Here is a 14,610-nt window from a genome sequence, read left to right as displayed (position 1 = left end):
AGGGAATCTTCCCGACCCGGGGAATGAATCCACATCTTGGCAGGCAGATTCTTTACCACTGAGCCACCAGAGAGGTCAATTAAAGGTCAAAAAGATGATAGTTTGAACTATGCCAGGAACATTAAGGAGAAGTGAAGGATTTTCATGTTTCCTGTATGTAATTGCCATTATTTTGTGACAGATTGAATATAGTGACAAAAAAAGTTGTGTTACAAGGGCAATCCTAAGACTCCTATCCTCCATACAGAATGGATGGTGTAGTAGTTTGTGCTAAGATATAGAATGGAAAATTTTGACATTTTTTTCAGGGTAGGTTCACTCATAAGTTTGCTTTGGGCATCTCCAAAATTCAAGGCATACCTTGAATTTCTGAGTGAGATATCAACTAGAAACTTGATTTCAAATTTCAGATTGGTTCTGTGGGGTGTCAGTGGTTAATGCATTGAAATCAAGATGAAACAAAGGCATATTTTAAATGCCATTGGACCATATATAACATTAGCGACTACATATTATCAGCCAGCTTCAGAAGTTGTTTTGTGTTCTTATTAATCATTTACTGGAAATAGCTAAATATGATTTTATCAGGACAGAATAGGCTTAAAAATGATAACTGTCTTCAAAAGCTTTACAGGAGACTTTTTGCTAATAAACTTTTACCAAAAAGACACACTTCAAATATGTCTAATACTTGTTCTTCCTCTGTTGTTTTTCCATTGCTTTGAAATGGAAGCTTCTTCCAATACTGATGTTTCCTTATGTGTGCTCTCAGAATGCAAGCATCTTCTAAGAAGTAAAATTTGACTTTAATATTTCTAGTATGCATTGGAAGCTTTTTTATTAATATAACTGGAAATTTTCAAAGTAGTAGTGAAAGAAGACCTCTGAACATAAAGTGAATAAGTTCTGTGTACATATTTCATGAATTTATAGATCAATATATTAATTATAAAGGAGTTTACCAGTTTGCCATTAATAAGGTGCTCCATATTTTTGCTAAATTCTCATACTTGGAAAATAATGAGATGATAGATGATTCCATTCAAATTTCTACATAAGCCAGAGTATAACATATACCCTAGGTATAACATATAACATAACAATCCTATGTGTGTCACTGGCTTTCATGTAAAAAAATCAAATATTTGTAACAGAATGCTCAGTTCTTTAGGAACACAACTATGAAATGGCTTTACTTTTCCCAATAGCTGTTTAATTTTGCTCTTTTGATTCTCCCTTTTGTTTCCCTGAACTAGCTCTGTCAGTTACTATAACTTGCAGATTTTTTAAATTATTGAAATATAGTGATTTTGAATTTGAAAAAGTTTATCATATTTTAAATTCAGAACTCAGCCAGTACATAACAGCTTCTAGACCCTGTGTGGTCTGGTGAATTGGTAAGTTAGGAATGAGAGAGAGGAAAAGGGCAAATTTCCTTACTGGATGAGGCCCAGGCTGTTATAGGATGTAATATACGATGTGGTTCAGCTGTTGATGTAAAAGGCTATTAGGTTTCCATTTTTCTGGTTCTTCGATATCTTCCATCAAAGCTTTGTAGTTTTCCTTATATAGATATTAGCATATTTTGTAAATTTATACCTAAGTTGGTTATTTTTTCAAGTATTCTTTATTCGTTTCTAACTCTGCTTTTTAGAGATTCCTACAGTGAACCTCAATACAAAAGATAGCAATAATTGTATGTGAAGCAGTCCTCACATTTATGTTTCTATATCTACTCCCCCTGACCCAAGCTCCAGGGGATACAACCAAAGTCTGTCTTTAACCTTTAGTCATCTGAAGCTCCTCTCAGATGGAAGTAGTTCAGCTGCCCCAGATGCTACATCTCAGCAAGCTTCGGAGTGGAGACTTTTATCCAGTTTCTCCTTTTAATAGACCTTCCAGTTTCTACAGTATTTCTCTTTGAGGCACTCTTAACACCCTCCCGCCCTGAATATGATTGCATATGCTTGCAGCTCTCCCTTCCCATCTACTGTGAGAGATAGAAGGAAGATCTCCTTGAGAACCCACAGTTTTGTAAGTGCGGCATTTCCAACTTGTTTCACCCTCCTCAGTCTGCCACACATACGGGTGGATACATGGAGGTGCCTGGGGTGATTTTCTATGTTTTTAATAAATGCAATTATTTTTGACTCATTTGCTGTCTTATTTAGAACTTAGAGTGCCTTGTTACTTCAGCTCTGGCCACTTCTGAAATGGCTTAATGAGTAAACGAAGCTCCACTGCGCTCATATTACATATTTAAAACAGTAGATGCAGCAAATGTAATATTAAACTTAGTACATGATTTTAAAAATGATTTAATATCTGAAAAGCATAGAGTACTAAATGTGATATCAGGTTTTTATCATTTTGGAGGTACGTGGCGGTACTAACTACTGAGGATTTCTGGTACTTAACCAGAAACAGGTTGGGCCTTGGAAGAGACGTCAAGTAGTCTTAACATGAGAGAGCTGTGTAGGGCATGTCTCCTAGAAGCAGTCATGCATGGCAAAGCATCTCATTGGTGTCCACAAATTTCTATTACTTAAACTCAAGATCTGTTAACACATTTTTACTTCCATACATTATACAAAAGGCATTTTTGATGTTTCTGTTTTGGAGCTTCTCCTCATTCTACTAAACCAAGAGTCAGCACTGATATTTCTCTCATGATATTTTAAGAAAAGACTCTTTTAAACTTTTACTTATGGAGGAGCTGCTGTGAAGTACTGGAGTAAAATGTCACACAAGTTTAGTAAAGAGATTTCTTTTATCTGTCTTCCAGGATATCACCCTTATTCTGGAATCCAGGAAAACTGGAGGTGAAAAAAATCCAGAAAATACTTCTGGCAGATACATGGGTCTCTAAATAGTTTGGTAATAAACAGGTTTAGGTCATTCGTCTGTGAGTGCTCTTTAGTGTTATTCTTTGAAAGGCTTCCTTCACTTCCTTGTTCCTCAAGGTGTAGATAACTGGATTCAGAGCAGGTGTGACCACGGTGTACATGAGTGCGGCTGCCTTGTCTGTTTCTGGGGAGTGTGCAGCCTTCGGTTGGAGGTAAGTGAACAAGGCAGTGCCATAGAAGAGAGAAACAACCAGGATATGAGAAGAGCAAGTGGAGAAAGCTTTGCTTCTGCCAGTGGCTGAAGGGATTCTCAGGATGGTCACCAGAATGCGCACATAGGAGTACAGAATGAGGAGACAGGGGGTCATGATAAAGAGCACGGAGATAGCAAACAATGCGGTCTCATTGTGGGAGGTATCAACACAAGCTAGTTTCACTACAGGCATGATGTCACAAAAAAAGTGCTGGATCCTTCCTGTTCCACAGAAGGGCAGAGTGAAGATCCATGTGGTCTGGGCTGATTCCACCACGACCCCAGTGGTCCAAGATGCTACAGCCAATTTCAAACACACATGAGGGTCCATCAGGAGAGAGTAATGCAGAGGATGGCAAATAGCTACAAAGCGGTCATAAGCCATGGCTGCTAGCAAGCAGCATTCTGTCAGTCCCAAGATGCTAAATACATACATCTGAGCTGCACAGCACCCCACAATTATGGTCTTGATCTCCACAAGCAAGTGCACCAGCATCTGAGGCACCACACTAGTGATATAGCACATCTCCAGAAAGGAATACATGGGAGTGTGCAGGGAAGGGGTGCCCCAGATCAAGCCAATGATGAGGAGGTTTCCTCCCATGGTAAACAAGTATATGGCTAAGAACACAGTGAAGAGCACAGGTTGCAACTCTGCCAGAGAGGAAAATGCTACAGATGTGAAGTGGGTGCAGAGGGACTGGTTTCCATGCATTATAGGCGCAGAGCTAGACATCTGTGGAGAGAGCAGAGGGGGCAGAAGTAACACCTAAAGGCATCCAGTCACCTAGCGTAGGTCTCTGTGGAACTTTCTAGGGTCAACAGTCTGACATGAGACCTACACTCTTGTATTCCTTTTGCTAAAAGTTTTGAAATGATTAAGAAAAACCCATGGAGGAGGAGGTGGTAGCCACTCCAGTATCTTTGGCTGGAGAAATCCATGGACAGAGGAGCCTCATCGGCTACAGTCCATATGATTGCAAAGAGTCAGACATACTGAAGTGACTTAGCAGGCATGCATGCAGCCAACATAATGGATCCAGTATTTATTCCTGATTTTAAGTTCTTTATTTTCATAGAAGTTTAGAGAAAACAATGGCTTTAAATTACATCCTCTCATGTTTTGTTTTTACCTTGCTGTTACCCTAATCATATACACAGACTTTTAGGTGTGCGACGTATATGAAAGCCTTCTAAGTGTAAAAGTGTTAGCCACTTCGGTTGTTTTGGACTCTTTGTGACCCCATGGACTGTAGACCACCAAATTTCTCTGTTCAAGGAAATCTCCAGGAAAGAAGATTGGAGTGCGTTGCCATTCTGTTTTTAGGGGATCTTCCCCACTCAGAGATTGTACCCAGGTCTCCAGCATTGCAGGAAAAATCTTTACCACTAAGTGTAAAGGAGTCACATAAAAGATAAGTGCAGAAAGTACATTGTAAAGGTGCTATGTTCTGGTCTTCTGAATTCCATGATTTTCCCTTAAATTTATGCTTAAGTGTTTGAAAGGGTGAATATTTCTAGGCATTTATCTATTCATTTTCTTACATATTTTAGTCATTTGATATGAATATGATAAAATCATAACTTGGTAGCTAAAACCCATGGAAATCAAAACCACCAGAATGTCCTTTCTATATCCTCAATGTAATTGTACAAAAAATTTGAATGGGAGAACATACCGAGAACCACAAGAAAAACTTCCCTTTCCTTGTCAGGCTTCCAGACTTCTGACAATTCCCAATTATAACATGGTTATGGAACAGGCAGTATTTCTATGCTGACTAGATACCATAGAGATTTCATCCACTGCACAGTTTACTTTGTCTCAAGAGGAATTTGTTCAAAAACAATGATGAAATTCAATGTAAATTTTGTTTTCATTATTTGAATACATGTCCCAGAGACGATCTATTGCTGTTAGTTATATCACTTAAATTTCAGTGAGTAAATCCCAGTATTTCTAATGGATTTACACCTTGCACTTCAGTTATTGAATTGTATGGCTATTTTCCATATTAATTTTCTTTATGTTTCTCAGATGCACAGTGACTGCTCATGTCTTTTTTGATATCAATAGAACCAGCACAAAGTAGACTCTGTAGACCAATGGATAGTATTTACTTTAACATTCAAAATTTTGCAGTAATTCTCTTTGAAGTACCCTCAACACCCTCATTATAATTTGATATGCTTATAGCCCTCCTTTCCCACATTGTGTGAGTTATAGAAGGAAAATCTCCCTTGGAGCCCACAGTTTTATCCTGAAAAGTGTGAAAGTAAAAGTTACTCAGCCGTGGCTGACTCTTTGTAAACCCATGGACTATACAGTCCATGGAATTGTCCATGCCAGAATACTGGAGTGGATAGCCTTTCCCTTCTCCAAGGGATCTTCCTGGCCCAGGAATTGAACCGGGGTCTACTTCATTGCCGGTGGATTCTTTACCAACTGAGCTATCAGGGATGCCAATGCAATGTTTCTACTGGCCTTGCATCCTCCTCTCTCTGCCATACTTACAGGTAGGTACATGGAGGTGGCTGGGGGAGGTTCCAAATCGTGTGTGTGTGTGTGTGTGTGTGTGTGTGTGTGTGTGAGTTGCTCAGCTGTGTCTGTGTCTGTGACCCCAAGAACTGTAACTTGCCAGGCTCCTCTGTCCATGGAATTCTCCAGGCAAGAATACTGGAATGGACTGCTATCCCTTCTACAAGGGATCTTCCCTTCTGAGGGATTGAACTTGGGTCTCGTGCACTTCAGGCAGATTCTTTACCATCTGAGCAACCAGGCAAGTCCTCCTAACTTTTTAGTAACCCAGCTATTATTGACTAATTTTCTGTCTTCTTTAGAATTTAAAGAGCCTCCTTCCTTCAGCTTTGGTCTATTCTGAAATGGATAAACAAGGAAAGCAAGCTCCACTCCATGCATGTCACATGTTTAAAACAAACAGTTGCAATGAATATGGTATCAACTTTATCACATGATTTAAAAAATGCTTTTATACCTTAAAAAGCATACAGTGATAAATGTGATATCAGGTGTTACCATTTTGATGATCTGTGGAGATAAAATGTGATATCAGGTTTTATCATTTTGATGGTCTGTGGAGATAGTGATTCCTGAAGATTTCTGGTACTTAAAATCAGTTTGGGCCTTGGAAGTGATGTCACGTAGCCTTAACACAAGGGAGTGGTGCTGGGCACGTCTCCAAGAAGCAGGCATATACTGGGAAGCATTTTATTGGTATTCACAACTTTCTATTACCTAATCTAAAGTTCTGCACATATCTTTTCCTTCTGTATATTATACATAGGGCATTATTTGAGATGCTGTTTTCGAGTCTCTAACATTCTTCCAAACCAATCTTCAGTACTGATATATCTCTTGTGATGTGTGTGGAAATTAGTCTTTTAAAGTTTGAACTATGGGAGGAGCTGCTTTGAAGCTCAAGCATTAAAATGGTACACAAGTTTGGGAAAGAGATTTCTTTCATCTGCTTTTCTGGGAACTCAGCCTTCTTCTGGAATCCAGGAGAATTGGTGATTCAGAATACTCAGAAACTACTTCAGGCATAAGCATGGGTTTTTGAAGTTAGGTAATAAATAGTAACAGCAAGTCTTCTCTAAGTGGTTTTGCTAAGTGTTTTAAAATGCAGGCAAAACAATAGAAGAGATCAGATGCTGTGTATGACCAGCAGCTGTCGGATTTGTCTGTGTGAGCGCACGTGCTAGTCCACATGCACCCACACACATTGAAGCATTTGTTATGTGCACAGAGACTTGAGCAAATTCTGTTGGAAAAAAATGGTGCTGATGGACTTGTGCAAAGCACAATTGCCCCAAATCTTTAATTTCTAAAAAATCCAGTATCTGCAAAGCACAGTAAAATTAGGTGTGCTTGTATAGCCACTGAATCTAGTAATGGTATACTAGATCCTCAGAATTTACTCATCTTTTAACTGAAAGTTTATATCCTTTGACCAGCATCTCTCCATTCCTCCCACCCACATCCTGCCTCTGGAAATTATTTCTGGTTCTATAAATTTGGCTTTTTTAGATTCCACATATAAGTGACATCATATCTTGATTGCACCTTGTTAAAGGCTCTGAGCCAAACTCTGCAGATAAACTTCCTGAATTCCAGAACCAACCACAGAAGTTGTAAGATAATGAATATTTATTACTGTTTTAAGTACTGAGGTATGCGGTTACGTGTTGTTATTGTTCAGTTGCTTGCTCGTGTTCAACTCTTTGCAACCCCATGGACTACAGCACGCCAGGCTTCCCTGTCCTTCACCATCTCCTGGAGATTGCTCAAACTCATGTCCACTGAGTCGGTGATGCCATCCAACCATCTCATCCTCTGTCATCCCCTTTTCCTCCTGCCTTCAATCATTCCCAGCATCAGGGCCTTTTCTAATGAGTCTGCTCTTTCCTTCAGGTGGCCAAAGTTTTGGAGCTTCAGCTTCAGCATCAGTCCTTCCAATGAATAAATATTCAGGACTGATTTCCTTTAGGATTGAGTAGTTTGATCTCCTTGCAGTCCAAGGGACTCTCAAGAGTCTTCTCCAACACACAGTTCAAAAGAATCAATTCTTTGGTGCTCAGCCTTCTTTATGGTCCAACTCTCACATCCATATATGACTACTGAAAAAACCATAGCTATGACTATACAAAATTTTTTTTGTCAAAGCAATGTCTCTACTTTTTAATATGCTGTCTAGGTTGGTCATAGCTTTTCTTCTAAGGAGCAAGCCTCTGAATTTCATGTCTGAAGTCACCATCTGTTGTGATTTTTGGATCCCAAGAAAATAAAGTCTGTCACTATTTCCACTGTTCCCCATTTCTTTGCCATGTACTGGATGCCATGATCTTAGGGTTTTGAATGTGGCGTTTTAAGCCCTCTTTTCCACTTTCCTCGTTCACCTTCAAGAGACCCTTTAGTTCCTCTTCACTTTCTGCCATAAGGGTGATGTCATCTGTATATCTGAGGTTATTGATATTTCTCCCTGCAATCTTGATTCCAGTTTGTGCTTCATCTAGCCTGGCATGATGTACTCATGACGTACTCTGCATATAAATTAAATAAGCAGGGTGATATGACACTATACAGACTTGAGGTACTTCTTTCCCAATTTGGAACCAGCCCATTCCATGTCTGAATTTAACTGTTGCTTCTTGACCTGCATACAGATTTCTCAGGGGGCAGGTCAGGTGGTCTGGTATTCCCATCTCTTTAAGGATTTTCCACAGTTTGCTGTGATCCACATAGCCAAAGGCTTTAGCATAGTCAAAGCATAAGTAGATGTTTTTCTGGAATTCTCTTGCTTTTTCTATGATTCAGTGGATGTTGGCAATTTGATCTCTGGTTCCTCTTCCTTTTCCAAATCCAGCTTGAACATCTGGAAATTCTTGGCTCACATACTGTTGAAGCCTAGCTTGGAGAATTTTGAGCATTGCTTTCCTAGCAAATGAGTGCAATTATATGGTAGTTGAACATTTTTTGGCATTGCCTATCTTTGGGTTTGGGATGAAAACTGACCTTTCCAGTCCTATGGCCACTGCTGAGTTTTCCAGATATTGAGTGCAGCACTTTAACAGCATCATCTTTTAGGATTTGAAATAGCTTGGCTAGAATTCCATCACCTTCACTAGCTTTGTTCATAGTGGTGCTTCCTAAGGCCCACTTGATTTCACACTCCTGGCAGTCTGGCGCTACGTGATTGATCACATCATTGTAGTTATATGGGTCATTAAGATCTTTTTTGGATAGGTCTTCTGGAGAAAGGAATGACAAACCACTTTAGCTTTCTTGCCTTGAGAACCCCATAAACAGTATGAAAAGTGGTTACATGAATTTCATCAAATTTCATCAAATGAGAATTACAAACAGTATAATCTTTCTGAGATGGAAATCTGTTTGTTTTACCTTTCAAACCTACTGTGCCTGCCACTTAGTAGGCAAACCAAGAAATCTATAGGAAAAGAATCACTGATTTGTTTCCAGGCAAATCCCAAATTATAATTGCATGAAGATTTTTCAGCTAAAATAATTAAAATGAACTGCCCACAAGATGGCAGTGATATGTAACCAGTGAATGCATTGTATAATGATTTTAGGAATTATTAATAAGGAACTGAGTTACTCAAAAGTGGCAGTTGGAACACCTACACAAGGAGCTGTATTTTATCTGAATCTTTTTTTCTTGGAGAGGTGATATTAATTAGGAACAGAGAAGTGAAAAATAACCTCATTGAAGTTTGTATGATCTTTGTATGAGGGGGTTTTCATAGTCATCCTGTTGATATCTAATAAAACTTTTGTTTGAAAATTTTGAAAACAAAACAAAAGCTGGTACAAAACAAACATTAGTCAGTAATGCACCATTTTTATTTGCTTTTTCTTGCCCAGTGTTACAAATGTATCTTTCATATGGTCTATAGTTATTTATTTGGTACAGGTATGAATTAAAATAGATTAAATATATTTTATAACTTTTCCTATGATGTTATTATAGCTTTATTTTACTTATTTTAAAGGTAGGTGTTTCCAATTGAAGATTTCAGAAAAAGAATTTTAAGCTATTATAGCATTGTTATTTAGTTTTTTTGGAAAATAATGATTAAGAATTTTAATCCTTATGTAAGATTAAATCCAAATACACAAAGCTTCCCTTTTACTTTTCAAGAAGGAAGTAAAATTGGAAGTGGTAAATTTTCCTGTCTAGCTATTTGTTATGTCTCCTGCTCATGCATAAAATTTAAACTCCTGGGGCTTTTTCAAGGCTTTTTTACTGCCACACATTTTGTTAAAATTTTTGGGAATCATTTTTGCTGTGCTAATTTGTGACTATTTTAACTTTATATTTATTATGAGTTGGTTCTACAACAAATATAATAAAATACAGCTTTGTTAGCTCATTGAAAAACACTTCAAATAATAATGTTATGTCTCTGCCCACTAAATTAAAATAGTTTTTGAAATTCCAAGGAGAATACATTCTAAGAATTAAAAAAAGAAAGAAATGTTTATCACTTTATGACAATAACCATGTTAGTTATTATAAGATATTGCTTTCATGAAACAGTATATGAATCTTGGAACTGTTTACGGTTTTCTCATGGTTAAACAAGGCAGTAGGCAAACTATTTAATGTATAAAACAATAATAAACTCATACCAATAATAATTTTAATTTGCACAGTTTAATTGCGTAAAAAGATTATAACTAAAAATATATATTTAAAAATAAAATTTTAAAAATGAATTTAAAAATAAAATTTTAAAGCATTTAAATTTCAAGGATGTGGTACAAATATATTCTATCATTTTGTGGCCAAAATCTATCCCACAAAAAATTCAACAGGGAAAGCTAAACTCTATGTTCCTCACATAGTCTTAGTGTATTAATAATTGTAATCCCAAGGGAATGACCAGTGTGCCTTACAAACCCACCACAAATAGCTATTATTAAGAAATACATATTGAATTGCAGCCATTATGACTTAAAATATAAACAATTTCTTGAAAATTCGATATTCTCCCCTCTGAAGTAAAACGGTTGTTTAATTAGCAGCAGTCCCTTCTAATATCCCAAGGATCATTTTCCCCAAGGCCAGTCACACTTAAATACTATTACAGGAGTGTATCAACCATTTAGTGCCAATGCAAAGTAGGTTAACCTGTCAAAGTTATTTGCTTAATTCTGAAAATTTGATATGTGGCAGATTTCAAGATCAGTTTACAATTCTCACAAGATATTACTTATCTTTAAAAAATTATTAAACTTCTAATTAAGAAATATGGAGTTTTATTTGGTAAGATATATCCAGATATTTCTGTATGATTTACTATGTTACTCAATTCCCCCCAAAAAGCTACTTTTATCTGTGCATCTATAGACAAGAAAATCATCTTAAGAAAAATAAACCTGTAAGCTTATTTATACATGAAAAAAGGAATAGCTTGATGTTTTATTAAGTAAAACAGAAAATAGAGTGTTTTTTCTGTCTAGAAAGCTACAGAATGCTGAGGAAGAGAATATTAAGAAAACAATGGTTGTCTATTTAAGAAATGCTGTGTATTATAACCATGCAATGTATTTTCAAATCAGGTATGAGGGTTATTTGCTCTCCAATTTTTACTAATTTATATTTTAGGTTCTTAGAAGTGCTGTTCCAGTAAAAGAAGCTGAATGATTTGTAATGATTTTTATGAGAAAACATATTTATGAGAAAGCTGGCATATTTTCCAGAAAATTTTGAAGCTGGCCTGCTTAATAGCAAGTGAGAAACTCTTTGGTCTCAAAACATAGTCCAAAAATTAGTGGACTTAAGTAAATGTCATTAAATTTTTAGAATTCCATGCAATAAATAAAATAATACATTCTCTAGAGCTGTGTAGCAATCCTGCTAACTCATCTACAGTTTACAAGTTTTTAAAAAAAAGGCATCACTATAAATTTGTGGTAGTTACTGCAGCATCACCGCTGATGACTTTTGATTTTTAGAAGATATATGCAATGTAAACAGTTTTTTTTTTTTTTTAAGGATATAGAAAGAGGGGAGGGATATTTGGAGGTATACTTTGTTACAGGAAAAATCTCTAGTTCTCCAAAACTTTATTGAATTTAAATATGCCTACACAAAGTAGAATATGTATATCATTGATTATCAAGTAAAGAAACTGATAATCTTCTTGGCTTGCCTTATTCCTATCTCACAGTGGAGACCGTGGATGTTACATTATAGACTTTGGTCACTCCAGGACTAGATATTAAGCCTGTTATCGTTTTCTGCCACTTCAGTATTAGAAATCTGAGAGGCAGTAGTGGTTGAGGTATTTTAGAGATACACTAAAAATTGTTGGACTATTATAAAATCTTGATGCCTTATTCAAGTCTCATAATTTTTTTCCTCAAATGATGGAGTATATTTAGAGTCACAGTGAATTTAGAATTGTTACAAAATGCTGGTGAACATGATAATGCATCTGAAACTATTTATGCTGCTGCTGCTGCTTTATAGTTTCTCAGTCCTGTCCAACTCTTTGCGACCCCAAGGACTGTAGCCCACCTGGCTCCGCTGTCCATGGGATTTCCCAGGCAAGATTACTAGAGTGGGTTGTTATTTCCTTCTCCAGGTGATCTTCCTGACCCAGGGATCAAACTCACATCTCCAGCTTTGGCAGGTGGATTTTTCACCAGTGAGCCACTTGGGAAGCCTCCGAAGCTATTTAAAAGTTTTTTCTAAATATACAAGGAATACTGTTGTTACGTTACTGTTGATGTGAATGATATTGAAGCAGAATTTGCAATAGTGGTGAAAGGTAGTGGTCACAGTCACAGTCGTGTCTCTTAACCTATTATTCTGGAGTGCCATCAGTATGGGCAGCCTGGGATGACCAGTTCCTTTCCTTATGTTGTAGAGGATATTGGTTTGAGAACTTGTGGTACGCGAAATAGGTGAGATATTACCAAAGTACATATATCATTGGAGTAGAATTAAAACAGAATTCTTCAAATAGTCTGTGCATTTTCAACTCCTTACTTTCAGAGAAATCTGTGTTAAACATGGTTTGACTATAAAATAAACCAAGATTTTTTAATTAAATTTGAAAAATGTTTTATAAAATAATTGATCTAATAGATCATTTGCTTATCAATTTGACCTAATATCAATATTAGATCAAAATAATTGATCTAATACTTAATACTTACATAGCCCCAATATTTGAAAAAATGGAAACATTGTTCAGTTCAGCTCCAGTGTAGCTTTATAAATAGGTGTTTTCCAACATGTATTTTTGTGATCCCTAACATTTGATATGCTGTTGTTGAGTAAGATCTGTATAGAAAATATTTATATAATTCTTTCAATCAAAATGTTCTACTCTAAAGAAGTTATTGTGTTTGAGATAATAGTAATTGAATTAGCAATTCCATGAGTGGACTTTTAGTGGATACACAATAGTAAGGGACTAGCTCCCACTTTGTCCATGCGGTTTTGGAGAAGACTGACAGTCTGTTGAGAATTTAGGTAAATTAATTCATAATACTGCTGACTCATTATCAGTCCCTGATTTGCAGGGACCTTAACTGATACTAACCCCTCCCCTGAACACATACCCTAGATAACAGCCCAAGAGTCATAAGTAAATGTAACTTTCTGACATGATACCCCAAATGTCCTTGTTATAAACAGTCGCCCCTGTCTCCCAGGGAGGGCCTTTTCCTTGTACCTCCTTAGGAAAAAAAAAAAGAACTCATGGAAAGCATACCAAAATTCTGCATTTTTTTATTTGAATTAATCAACCTGGCCTCAGGCAAGGAACTTCAAAATACTCCACCTTTGGACCATAATAAAGGCATATACCCCACATTCGGCCTTTCTTTATGCCTGCGCTCTTGCCTTGACTTCCTCCTATAGCTCCTCCTCCAGAATCTGAGAGTAATAAACTTCATTTCACTTTCCTTTGTGATCTTTTATTGAATCAGGGCTCACCATCCTACACCCCTGAGCTCCATTTAACATATGTTAATTTAACAAAGTCACAACACAGTAGGAAGCAGAACTATTTTGATGGATTGGAATTGAGATGAGTGCTGGAAGGAGGACCTCTGGATTGCAGGTTATGTTTGTTCAGAAGTTTGCTATTTTTATAAAGCCCAATTCAAATGATATGACTATACCTGTGTGCATAGTAAGAACTGGGGGTCCAGTGATGTGAAATTATGGTTCAAGAGCACCATGAAAAATCACATAAATTAGCAGTCCCATGAGGACTGCACAAAATACTAAAATCATAAGTACTTGTTATGCTTATTTGTTTACCTATGTTTATTTACTAAGGTTCCCTCATACATATATATATGTGTATCTACATGTGTGTATAACTTATATGTGTATATATGTATAGATATGTGTGTGTATGTATACTGGATGGAGTAGTGTATTGTATAAAATGCACTCCATTTGGTAGAAATATATCATTTACAATCTAAGATTAAAAAAGTCAAACTAGCTCAATTTTTATCTTTTTGCCTCTTGAATACCTCTTGGATATATTTTTAAAAATTATTAAATGATTCTACCATACATTGATATGACTCAGCAAAAACCACTACAATATTGTAATTAACCTCCAACTAATATAAATAAATGAAAAAAAATTATTAAGTAACTCTATTTTAGTTATTAGCTGCCTAAACTCTTTGTACTTCATCCTGAAAAATAACATGCCTCTGATGGAGAACATGAGCTGCAGACCATCATCACTGGTGAGAGACAGACTGCACCTAGGTGACAAGCAATTAGTGGTACTCATGCAAGTTATTTCTTTGCTCTGATTTGATCTTATTGTAGATATTCTGTTTCAGAGAAATAGAGTGGTAAGACAATTGAGAACAAAGATACATTTATGGATTTTATTATTATATTTGATATTATATATACATTCAAAGAATATTATTTGATCCTTTGACACATATACTTTGATTATTAGAGAGAAACTGGTCTAAGA

The 14,610-nt window shown here is 36.5% G+C and overlaps 1 protein-coding gene across 1 annotated transcript; it reads right to left on the bottom strand.

Annotated features, from left to right (window-relative positions):
* Window positions 1-2,890: 2,890 nt before the first annotated feature.
* On the bottom strand, window positions 2,891-3,835 carry LOC133043529 (olfactory receptor 10C1-like). The gene has a single exon (XM_061124451.1). The coding sequence runs from the start codon at window positions 3,833-3,835 to the stop codon at window positions 2,891-2,893; it is 945 nt and encodes a 314-aa protein (XP_060980434.1).
* Window positions 3,836-14,610: the final 10,775 nt, after the last annotated feature.

This window comes from Dama dama, chromosome 3, assembly GCF_033118175.1.
Source record: "Dama dama isolate Ldn47 chromosome 3, ASM3311817v1, whole genome shotgun sequence".
In the NCBI taxonomy this organism is placed as follows: Eukaryota; Metazoa; Chordata; class Mammalia; order Artiodactyla; family Cervidae; genus Dama; species Dama dama.
Note: the sequence above shows the minus strand (reverse complement) of the source record. Positions and strands in the feature narration are given on the sequence as shown.

Excerpts from the sequence above, each read along its gene's own strand:
- LOC133043529 (XM_061124451.1), bottom strand. The coding sequence starts at position 3,835 with ATGTCTAGCTCTGCGCCTATAATGCATGGAAACCAGTCCCTCTGCACC.